Here is an 11,582-nt window from a genome sequence, read left to right on the forward strand (position 1 = left end):
GGAGCACTCCCTTTAAGAGTGTGCCCCTAATCTCAGCTCGTTACCTGTATAAAAGACACCTGGGGGCCATAAATATTACTAATTGAGAGGGGATCAAATACTTATTTCCCTCATTAAAATGCAAATCAATTTATAACATTTTTCACATGCATTATTCTGGATTCTTTTGTTGTTATTCTGTCTCGCACTGTTCAGATAAACCTACCATTAAAATGATAGACTTATCATTTATTTTTCAGTGCGCAAACGTACAAAATCAACAGGGGACAAATACTTTTCCCCTCATTGTATGAAATCCAACCTTTATTTACCTGTGTGTCACACCACTACCATAACAATTTTTTTTTTGCTGCGGGCTTAGGGGCAGACAGCCTACTTTTAGCAATCACAGAGAACCGTGACCTTGGACCACAGCCTTCTAGAGCCCTTACACAACACCTCAGACCACCTCATTGATTGTGAAGTGACTGTGGGTGGCATTTGAGCAACCAGGCTCCTTTAACCCTTGTGCGCCCCTCTGGCATTTTTGTACATTTTTCTCACATATTCTTTTTGATTTGGGGATCATTTTGTCTGTGTTGCAGCTAGGGGCATGATTTTTTGTAATTTTTTTTAAATCCAATGTCTTTAACTCTTTCATGTCTTTCATACTCTGTTTATGAATTTTGCACCCTCTTGACATCTTCGTGGACAAAAATGCCCCATTGACTTCCATTAAAAAAATATTTTTTAACTCACTGCCATTAGAGTATAAAACCATGCATTCTGTAATATAAGTATTCCATTTTGAAGAAAAGTAGTGATATTTGAAAATTTGACTGTATTCCACCACACACACACGCGCGCACACACACGCGCACACACACCCACACAATAATTTCTTCCATTGGCCTACAATGGGAAAATGGTTGAATCTGGTAGAAGAGTTTTTGTGTGCACGTGTGTGCGTGCGTGTGTGTGTGTGATGGAATACAGTCAACATTTCATCAAAATGAAATGCTTACATTACAGAATGCATGGTTTTATTTTTTTAATGGCAGTGAGATAAAAAAGAATTTTTTTATGGAAGTCAATGGGACATTTTTGTCCACAAAGGTGTCCAGAGGGAGTATCTGGTATTACATAAAATATACTAAAGCAATCAAATCAATTTTGTTGCAAATCTTTGACATATCCAAGACTCTAATCACCACCAAAGCCCCATGCCGCTACTATTTATTGTATGGAAAATATGTTTTTAATGATTTTTTGTAATAAATAATGAGGTAATTCAAACAATCAAGCTGGCATTTAAAGTGTTAAAATCCTGAAAATTATTGAATGTTTGGTTGTTTTGAGCAGGTTTCAGGTTTTTTAAGATATTTATGGAAAAGAAAGCTGGAAAAAACATTAATGTATAAATATTTTGTTAGTTTATTGTATGTGTACATTTTTGTCCACGAAGGTGTCCAAAGGGTAGTACATTTGAGTGGCGCACAAGGGTTAATTCACCCTCCGCATAGAACTAACACTGCTGACCCTTTACAGAGGCTAATGCCTCAAACCCAACTTCAGTCAATCACAAACATCAGGCTTACAAAGATCTGGGGTTCATTCTTCTCCTGGGTAATCCAAATGTTTGTCTGGTTGTCCTTGTTACCTTCAAGATTAAAGGTGAGATGAGGAAGGTGTCAGATATAGATGTAATGTAAATTGGTGTTACATGGGCGAAAATGTTTTCTTATTTTGGTTTACAGATTAGGTTGGTCTTATTCACAAGACATAGAATACATACAGTGCCTTCAGAAAGAGTTCTACATGATTTCCATATATGGATACATTATTGCACTGTTAGTGAAGACATTTTCTATTATAATATATGCGCTTTTATCAGGTCCATTTTAAAGTACAATAGGTAAGAAAAATGCTTTTCAAATAACATTTTGGTGAAAAATCTTTCAGATTTTCTATTTTTACACATTTTTGTCAATGTCAGTAAACTTTATTGGGGATCAAAAGCCACACCAGGAAGGCCTTTGACGAGATTTTCCATGTTATTGACTGGTCCGGCTCCAACTTTAGCCCCTACGACTACAACCAAACACTTCTTACAGTAGTTGATTACAGGCATTCACAAGGTAATAACTTTAACCCACACTCTGAATGTCAAATAAATAGGAGTAATTAAGTACTTTAGATTTATTTTAGATGTAAAAAATTTAAAACAGGATACTGATACAATATAAAACATTTTGGGTGATTAAAAATCTGAATGGGTATTGGGGGAAAAAAGTATAACTCCAAAGAAGTCTTGACAAGGAACGCAATTATTGTTTGATGCATTCAATGTCTGAATAAGGGACAGCGATAAAACACTTGAGAAATGTTGCAAAGCAACCAATCAACCACTAAATTCTAGACCTGAACAGGGACGCTCCGTGCTATTGTCTCCCTGACTGGCTGACAGTTCCATAGCAGAAAAAGCTGCTTCTACAAGGTGAGCAGGGGAGTCCTCCTTGGCCAGTAGGTTGTTCTTTCGGAGGTGGCAGGCCTGTTGGTAGGGTGGTTGAATGGGAGGCTGGGTAGGAGGCGTGTAGTGGTATTCCTCACTGGCATCCAGCTGTGAGGATGAATATAAATGAAAGGTTTGTGAGTACAGCAGGGGGCATCCATGACAAAGAAAAAGTGGAAACACTGGACTACAACAAACAGATGTCAACACCAATGAGTCAACTGCAAGGTGTCAAGTTCTCAGCACCTGAAGAGGGTAAGTCCGGTCCGAATCGAAGGCGCTCAGGTCCCCACAGGCCAGGAAAGGAACTATGATACGGTTTGGCCCCTCTAATTGATTAAAATCTACATCTGAAACAGAAACCAATGGGAGTACTGCAGTTATTTCCAGAGTGTAGTACTTGGCATAAGAAACAATGAACATAGCAGGTACTGTACTGTAATAAGTTACCATATGAGTGATCCAGAAGAGGATTGGACATGTTGGGCACATATCCTTCTGGAGGAGAGTAATTCTGACACACCACAAACGCCTCTAGAAGGGGAGAGACAAACAGTTTCTAGCAGCCCTCGCTGCCCCATGAATCACTGTTCTGTCAAAACTTTCCAGCTCCCCATGACCACTGTCAGTAGTGGTCTCCAGCTTACCTATGCTGGAGTTCCTACTGCTCCGAGGCTTCGCACAGGTCACGCCGCTGAAAAAGATCTTCAGCTGGGAGTACAAGAGGGTCACGTCTTTCCCCCGGAATATCTAGACAAGAACCATGGAATAAAATCACATTCACATGAATGGGCTGCTAAAATTGTGTTGAAACCACTACATCCATAAGAACGAAGTCAGCTTAAACATAGCCTACCTTGGCAACAAATGTTCCTCCGGGTTTCAGGACATGAGTAGTGATGTTTAAAGCCTGCGAGGAGGGAGGGAGCTTGCAGACTTAAAAGGATATTCATTGAAAAGATAAACAGATTATTTCAGTTTATAGTTATTTGGATAAGTGCACTGCTTACAGCCAATAGGAGCTGAGCTTGGATGTATTCATCCACATCATGGAGTCCTGTCACTGTGGAAACAAACCAGAAAATGACTGAAAAAAAAACAAATCCCACATTGTCCAGTAACAGAAACGATGCAACTAAATGCGAGTGGACAGAAACATCCAGCGGAGATGAGACTCACCATCTGGAGCCCCATCACAAACTACCAGATCTGCAGGCTGTCCTTCAAAATGCCTGATGATCTCCTGGGCTGTAGAGATCTAAAAGAAGCACAGATATTTTTGACCCACAAGACTTGTGGAAATACAGCTTCAGACTAATTCAAATCTTCCAATCAATGGCGGGATTCTAACCTGAAACACTGACTATTCCCTTGATGCCTCACACTTCCTTTTCTGAGAATGTGTTCCAGAATAGAGATTGTAGTCTCTAGAGTTGCCTTTCTCAAAAGACTAACACAGGTCTGGATCCAAACCCAGGCCGCCTCAATATGGAGCGGGATATGGCCTTAATTAAAAACTCAGTTGAGCTTTTAACATACTGCTTTTGAGAGTAGTAATAGAAAGCACTATTATTTCTAACTCGTATTCCCTTGGCAGTTTTCCACTAGTCCACAGACAGATGTCAGAGCAGCCATATTAACAAGACAACATTAACACTGTCCAGATCCAAATTTAGAATGTGTTTAACATGAACAGTGCATATCAATGCCATTCACTGATAAATTAGAGAACCCATTTATAATTTGTCTGATATGTCCAGTTGCCATATTAGCTAGGTAGGTTAGTTAAGCAAATATACACACACGGACAAAATTGTTGGTACCCTTCGGTTAAAGTAAGAAAAACCCACAATGGTCACTGAAATAACTTGAAACTGACAAAAGTAATAATAAATAAAGATTTACTGAAAATTAACTAATGAAAATCAGCCATTGCTTTTGAATTGCGGGGCAACAGAACCATTTAAAAAAACAATAATGACCTGGCCACGTGTATCTAGGCTAGTTATAATTGCGACATTACATGCCAAAATGTTATGTCTATTGTGTGGATCTGTCTGCTGCATCAGCGTTACAGCAATTCCCTCAAGAGAGAAAGCTAGCAGTTTCCGGATCCTTCCTGTTACAAAAGTTACACCCCAATCACAAACTGCATTTTCTTTCCTTTATGCATCCCATAAAGAAGTCCTACTTCCAAATCAATTAGCAGTATATACCAATTAAGGTTTAATTTAACAGTAAAATAAGATAAATGTAATGGAAAATGTGAGTTGTCTTCGTTTAGCATCAATCGTGTTGCTGAAGTGCACCAAGCTATGCTGATACTGTACTAGTTGTGACATGAGGTGCGAGCGCTAGCTCAAAAAAACATTTTCAGTTGGTTACAAATTCTATTAAACCAGTGAAATGGTAAAACATGCAAGAATAAAAAAGAATCTCATACTAAAGACATTAAGGGCCGATTTCACAGACACAGAATAAGCTTAGCTCAATGTTTTTAGTTATAGACTAGGCATATTCTGTGTCTGTGAAGTATGAGTATCTGCACAGAAAAGCCCAGAAAATATGAAAAATGTGATTATCTGGGAGTGTGTGTGTGTGTATGTAACTGTAGAGTAACCCTGAACTAGAGCAGGGGTTCTAAAATCCTGTTTACCAGCCACTACCTGGATTTGATATATTCCAGAACAAAGATACCGGACTCAACTATTCAACATATTATCAAAACGACTGACTACTTTGAGGCAAACTAATACACGCTCACAACAATGTTGTCCCCCAGGAGATGCTTGAGAATAATGTTTCAAGAGGTTTGGGTGTCCCATACTTTAGTGATGTCCCCCTGGATCTGTGTCACCCCAGGGAGAGGAGCCATGGCCTGGAGGTCCACTGCCACTATCTTCACCTCCTCAGCCATCTCCTTAATCTTCACATCCTTTCCTCTTTCAAAAACATTGAGACAGTATTATGAACACTATTTATAAAAAAATCCATACTAACAGATGCCAGCTTCGGTTTGTGGATAACAAGGGTGAGACATACCTGAGCTTACGGCTGAGGACCTGGCTCCAGCTGCCTGGGGCGGCACAGAGGTCCACTGCCCTCTTTACACCTGGGAGTGAGGTATGGAACATGTACATATCATACAAAAATGTGCACCACTAATGCATGATGAAACATCATCCTATTCATTTGGCATGGGTTTACGACATCCACTTTATTACAAAACAGATAACTAGCGTAATCTTGACCTTTAACCACCCTATTAACATCATGCCTAATCCTAACGTTAAAATCCTAACTTTAAATTAACCCAAAAAAAATAATAATACTTGGAATGTGACTACTACATCAGCTTATGACTGAAGAAGGTAGTTACGTCACATGAAGACTTGAGTTACCCCCCCATTGTTACAATACCCAATAAAATAAGCCATTGCAGTCTGATACTAAGCTAGGATAAGACCCTACAACCATGGTCAGAAAAGGTAACCCAAGTGGCTTGCTTGCCTTTGAAGAGGCCAAACTCTTCATCCAGCTGCAGTAATTTAAACGCACTCCTGGCCCTCCAGCCCTCCTCCTTGGCTAGACGGTAGTAGATATCTCGTTTGTCTTTTGAGGAGCGACCCATCTTCACCTACACTCAGGAATTTAAAAACAATCAAAGTTCCAGAAACATTAGGTTAGCATTGTTGCCATTATTATTACCACTATTAACATTTCAGAACAAATGTACAACTAGCAAGAACAACACTTCTACTGCTGTAAATGCCAAGGTTTAGGCTAACTTGTGGACTTTTAAGGCCATTCCTTCTTGGGCACGTATGCACAGGCCCCGGTTCATGTGTTGGATGAACTAGCAAAGGTAGCAACACGACATGAGTCACATTGCTTAAAGATTAAGGTAGTTAGCTATCCGCAACAAAAGGTCTATTAGCTTACACAGTAGTAGCTGGCTAAAGTCAGAGTGTTGGTAACCCCAAATTTAATGGAATCTTTAATTTAGCTTTCCGATTACCTCGGAAAGTTGCTAGATGTGTTAGTATTCGCGTATTTGTCGATCAGTCTATCACATTAAAATGCAAGACTAAAATACAAGGAAAATGTGTTTGTTTTATTCACAATATACTGACTCCGGATTGATTTCGTCCTTGCCGTTCTCTCGCTGGCTCACATTTATGTTGTTGATGGTGAGGACCCTACATAGTTGCCCTGTTCGCCTGAAAGAAAATGTCAGACGTCAGTATTGGTCAAATGTTTTGGGGGCTTACCTCTGGTGTGAAGTGGCAGACGCATAACACATCTTACAGAACCTGGATAGGTACTACATCCATAATTATATTGTTCGTACACTTTTTTTTTTATGTTTGAAATATATGTGAAGAGTGAGATCATTAGAAGTTGTGCAATACAGTGGTAAACATGCACTAGTCCCAATTTTTTTAAACGTGTTGCTGGCATTAAATTCAAAATGGATTTTGTTTTCAAGGACAATAACATTTCTAAGTTTTAACGTTTGGTATGTTGTCCTTGTACTATTTCCAATTAAATATAAGGATTAAATGATTTGCACATCATTGCATTCTGTTTTTATTTTCATTTTACACAGCGTCACAACTTTTTTGGAAACGGGGTTGTACACTGACATTGACTAGCAAAGAACAATTTGGGTCTAATGATAGATTCATAAGGTTAACATTACATTTCCTTTGACAACAGATGAGAATGGAAAACAATGAGAATGACAGTGGTGCTGTCAACATTACTGTGGGTGTCACCATCACTAAACCAACTAGTGAGTCACCCAAACAAAATGTAAAGACCAAATAAGCCTATATGTCAGGATTTGAAGCATGTTAGGTTATCCTCAACAAAATGCATTTATACGTTAATCAAATCATGACCTTTATTGCAGAAAAAAACTAAACAAGGCAATGAGACGAAGGATGCAGTAAGTTAGTAAGTTAGTGTAGAGTCTGTGTTCCCTAGGATGTTATTAAATTATTTTTTCTGAACACAAAACTGGGAATAGTATGTTTTACAATGGACCAGTTGTTTGCTGGCTCTTGCACCTCCATAAAAATGCTTTTCTACAGAACTTCTGGAAGAGAAGAACAGCGTTTTGAATCTCCAGGCTGTCAAACAACAGTATACAGCACTGTAAGTGGATAATATTATGTGATGTGATCTTGATGATGTTAGGATATGTTGTTATTCACATCACTAGCAGAGGGAAAAGGGGCAATATGCAGTTTTAAACTGTTAGGTTTTATGGTGGTGTTTGATAATATGATATGTGTAAAAGCAATTGAAACTTTTCACATCTCTAATTTGAATTGATTTGTCAAACAATTCTGAAATTGGTAATAAACAAATTGGAAGAGCACCAGTGTCTGCCCTATTGGTCTAATGGTCCAGTCAAGGGCATCTCATGTGGTAGACCCATGTTCTATTCCCGTTGAATGCAGGAAACTTAGAATATCAAATGGGAAATTCTAGGAAACTCAATGTTAACTGAACGTCTGGTGAAAAATACTTGCAAAATAATCAAGAGGAAAAATATATATATTTTACACGCTATTTATTTGAACAGATTTGTATATTTGTGTAAGAGATTACATGTAAATTGTGTCTGTCACAGCTCTGAAGACCTGAAGAAGACGAAGAATCATCTTCAATCTCAACAACTTTAGACCTGTGCTGCTGAACATGCGCTGGCTATGGAGAAGCAGGAGGTGAAAATAGCCCGCCAGAAGTGAGTACAACAGCCAAATAATTCCACAGAAATTCCGTTGCTTCACTCTAGTAGAGGGGTGAATACCTTCAATGACAATCTGGAGTTTTAAAAGCACCGATCGCTACACACAAAATAGTAAGGTCACGCCAACTAGAACATAATCGTATTGCAGTATCATTTGTATGCACATAGATGGCAGTCTTGTTTAAGAATCAAGTGTTTTCCATAGACTAGACATTGTTTATTGAGTTACCATTGACAGTAAGGATTTCCGCTTCGAATGATATATGCCGAAACGCCTTGGGCAATCTACCGTCACAAGATTAAAATCTGCACGAGAGTGCCTGGATGATTTGCAGTTTTTCCTTCCGCTTGTGCATGTGACTCAAACTTGTTCATGTTACACAATAAAAATAAAACGTTAATAGGACCTGTTACCAGGACATATCGAATCTAGGTTTTTGCCTAGGTTTTTTAAGTATTTCACTCATACTAATGGGAATCAAACTCTCAGGCCAAAAATGTTAACAAAAGTATTTGTGGTCTAAGTGCATAATTGAGGCATAAGACGGATCCAGGCATTCACACGAAACAATTGATATGCATGGCTTCATTACATGGCACCAGTGGGTTTTCCGAAGTTGATGGGTTTGCTTTTCCCCTTGACATTCTCTGGAAGCCACTCTCAGAGTTTTGTCAGCAATACATGACATTGGAGGTTGGTAGGGGCAAAGGGCTGGTTTTATATTCACAGGGTAAATCACAAATAATCTCCTTCCCCTTGACTCTTAGCGCCTCCACCATTTGCAAGTGTTCTAGAGCCGAGGGTGTTAAAGATGCAGTGGCGTTTTTATATGTAAAGAATTGTTGGGGCACAAACCATTTCAAAATATAGGATACATACCAGTAAAGCTACAAAACTCCCTCTTGCTACTGATGTGTTTATTTAACACATCAACAAACAGGGTGGCTCCACAAAACACTTTTAACGACAGAGCGGCTTGCTTCTACCAGGTATTGTAGTACACATACTGGAGAGAGAGAGAGAGAGAGAGAGAGACCTTCTTGTATAATTGCTCTCCTTGTCTCTCACACACTTGTACAAATACCACTGTCACATTTACAAACCTAAATTAGGAATGCAACCAAGCTCAGAATGTGCCTACAGGGCCATAGAGCTCAACACCTCTGTAGGCCACAACGAAGCGTAAAAGACAACTTTTTAGGGATACAGATCCATTCTATGACAACAACCTTAATAGATAAGCATTGACACACTGACACTTGTCACCATCTATATCAATCAATCCAGCACAAAAATATGACCAAGGCACGGACCAGCACCACAAAGGCAGGATGATAAAATATGCTTTCACTCACCAAGGCTGAGGGCTCACTTGAAGAGAAAGGTGGCATGGTGGTTCTTCCTCTGGGCAAACTTCTCGATGACAGTGGGAATGAAGTCATGTAGCTGCTGAATCAGCTGGCTTTTGATGGACAACATGGCCAATGCGTTGAGTCGCGGCTGTCCCATGGTATTGCAAGTGAATGTTTTTACCCTCTTCAAGGTGGACAAGTTACTCTCTGACTCTCTGATGTTGTCATTGGTGTTGTTATGATAATTTTCAGCAGAGTGACGGTCTCAGCAAAAGTCTCCTCTAGGTTCGTCTCATGGATGGATCTCTGCTCCACCTGGGAGATGACTGTGTCACATGCCTCCTTCATCACCGGCGCTGTGTTGGTTACTCGTCGGCCTGGCTTGTCTGTTCCATTGTGAATGGTGGCAGCTCATTCATCACTTTGTTTTCGCATATTCTGGACATTCTCCTTGAAACGGGTGAGCGCACTGCTATTCCCAGATGAATCGATGCTCCGTTTTTGCAGTGTTGTATAAAACATCAACTTCTGGCATAAAGAAGAATATTTCTTCCAGCAGCTGCAGAAAGGCTCGGTCCTGGAGTTTTTTGACAGGCTGTATGCCTAACTTATGGTGGCCTCATCCCATCCTGGTTGTGTGCGTATGTCCTCCTTACACAGGAGAAGCACAGCGCGGTTTTCCCAAACTGCATTGACAGTTCTACTTTTAAAGTTCCATCGTACAGCGGGTGGCCTTGGAATGCGTCTCTGTGTTGCCTCAGCAAGTGCCTCAACACGTTTGGGAGCGCCTGAGAAAAAGTTGGCAAAAGCAGTTAAATCTGCAAAAAACACCTTCAGGATGCTCATCCTTGCTGAACAAAGTTGCTGCAAGGTCAGGTTCAGCTGGTGACCCTAGCAGTGAACAAACCGGGCATGTGGGTATGTCTCTTTCATTAGCATCTGTACACCTCGGACGTTTCCACTCATTACAGTCACACCATCATAAGTCTGAATGATCACCTTTTCTCCCAGCTTCAGTGGTTCCAGCACACCCTTGATGCTATTAGAGAGGCCAAGTCCAGTTTTATCTTTGACTTTCACAAACTCCAAAAACCTTTCTGTCACTGTATTGTCAGGCAAATTGTATCGCAACACAACCAGCATTTGTGATTTACAGGAGACATCAGCTGTCTCATCTGCCTGTATGGCAACAAATGATGTCTCGTCCACTTGCTTGGCTATCTCCTCCCTGTACAATTCATACATACAGTCTAACAGTTTGTTTTGTACAGTGCTAGATGTTCCTTTGAAGATGGGCTGAGCGTCATTGTGCCTCTGAAGTCTCGAATCGCCCTCACATAGTCTCAAAAATGCATCTGAATATTCAATGATTCAGAAAGTCCAACGACTTGTCGTGCCCTTGCAGTGCGGTTTCACATTTTCCACACAGTTTAATACATGTTATGATCCGACTGAGAATGTACCTGTTTTCCTCCACCTGTTTGTTATGCTGCTCAATGGAGTGCCTGTATGCACTGTCAACTTGGGCTGCCACATTTACCATGTTATTATCTGACTGAGAACGTACCTGTTTTCAATTTCACAGCATTGTCCAGATTACTCCCACTGCTCTCATGTTTTGCAATCCTCTCAGAAAGATGTTTCAAATCTTTGTAACCCGACCTCGACCAATTACCAAGTCTCCACCAAATAGCAGACATGGAAACAGAAGAGTGCATTCTTTTGTATGCTAACCGTTAGCCACTTTTTCTTCAAAAACCACTCCACGTTTAACCCGCAGTTACTTTTACCAGCAGTTTGAGTGATGACAATATCCCGTGGCTGATGGGCAGCAAGTCGCTTTACTTCAAGTTTCTCCTCCAAATTAACGGTTTCAAACCAGTATTCAAGTATGAAATCCACTTTATTAATTTTCTCAAGTGATCTGGCGTTTGTGATCTACCCTCCTCATTCTTCTTGCTGACTAATGTTGGCACC

At 40.1% G+C, this 11,582-nt stretch overlaps 1 protein-coding gene across 2 annotated transcripts; it reads right to left on the reverse strand.

Annotated features, from left to right (window-relative positions):
* Positions 1-2,154: 2,154 nt before the first annotated feature.
* Positions 2,155-6,709, reverse strand: ftsj1 (FtsJ RNA 2'-O-methyltransferase 1). 2 transcript variants are annotated; one of them, XM_010877913.3, is made up of 11 exons: positions 6,625-6,709; positions 6,002-6,128; positions 5,534-5,603; positions 5,319-5,433; positions 3,671-3,749; positions 3,502-3,554; positions 3,348-3,401; positions 3,139-3,241; positions 2,942-3,025; positions 2,738-2,841; positions 2,155-2,599 (listed from the first exon to the last, which is right to left on the reverse strand). In XM_010877913.3, exons 2-11 carry the CDS (start codon positions 6,120-6,122, stop codon positions 2,381-2,383), a joined length of 1,002 nt encoding a protein of 333 aa, XP_010876215.2. In that variant the 5' UTR covers positions 6,123-6,128; positions 6,625-6,709; the 3' UTR covers positions 2,155-2,380. The 2 variants fall into 2 exon arrangements, with proteins under 2 accessions (XP_010876215.2, XP_010876216.2); XM_010877914.2 differs by lacking the exon at positions 6,625-6,709 and adding an exon at positions 6,510-6,618.
* Between the last annotated feature and the right edge of the window lie 4,873 nt (positions 6,710-11,582).

Source organism: Esox lucius, chromosome 14, assembly GCF_011004845.1.
Source record: "Esox lucius isolate fEsoLuc1 chromosome 14, fEsoLuc1.pri, whole genome shotgun sequence".
Lineage (NCBI taxonomy): Eukaryota > Metazoa > Chordata > Actinopteri > Esociformes > Esocidae > Esox > Esox lucius.

Coding starts and splice junctions, on each gene's coding strand:
- ftsj1 (XM_010877913.3), bottom strand. CDS start 6,122: ATGGGTCGCTCCTCAAAAGACAAACGAGATATCTACTACCGTCTAGCC. Junction 3,555..3,670: donor TTGTGATGGGGCTCCAGATG/GTGAGTCTCATC, acceptor TTGTTTCCACAG/TGACAGGACTCCATGATGTG. Junction 3,402..3,501: donor AAGCTCAGCTCCTATTGGCT/GTAAGCAGTGCA, acceptor CCCTCCTCGCAG/GCTTTAAACATCACTACTCA.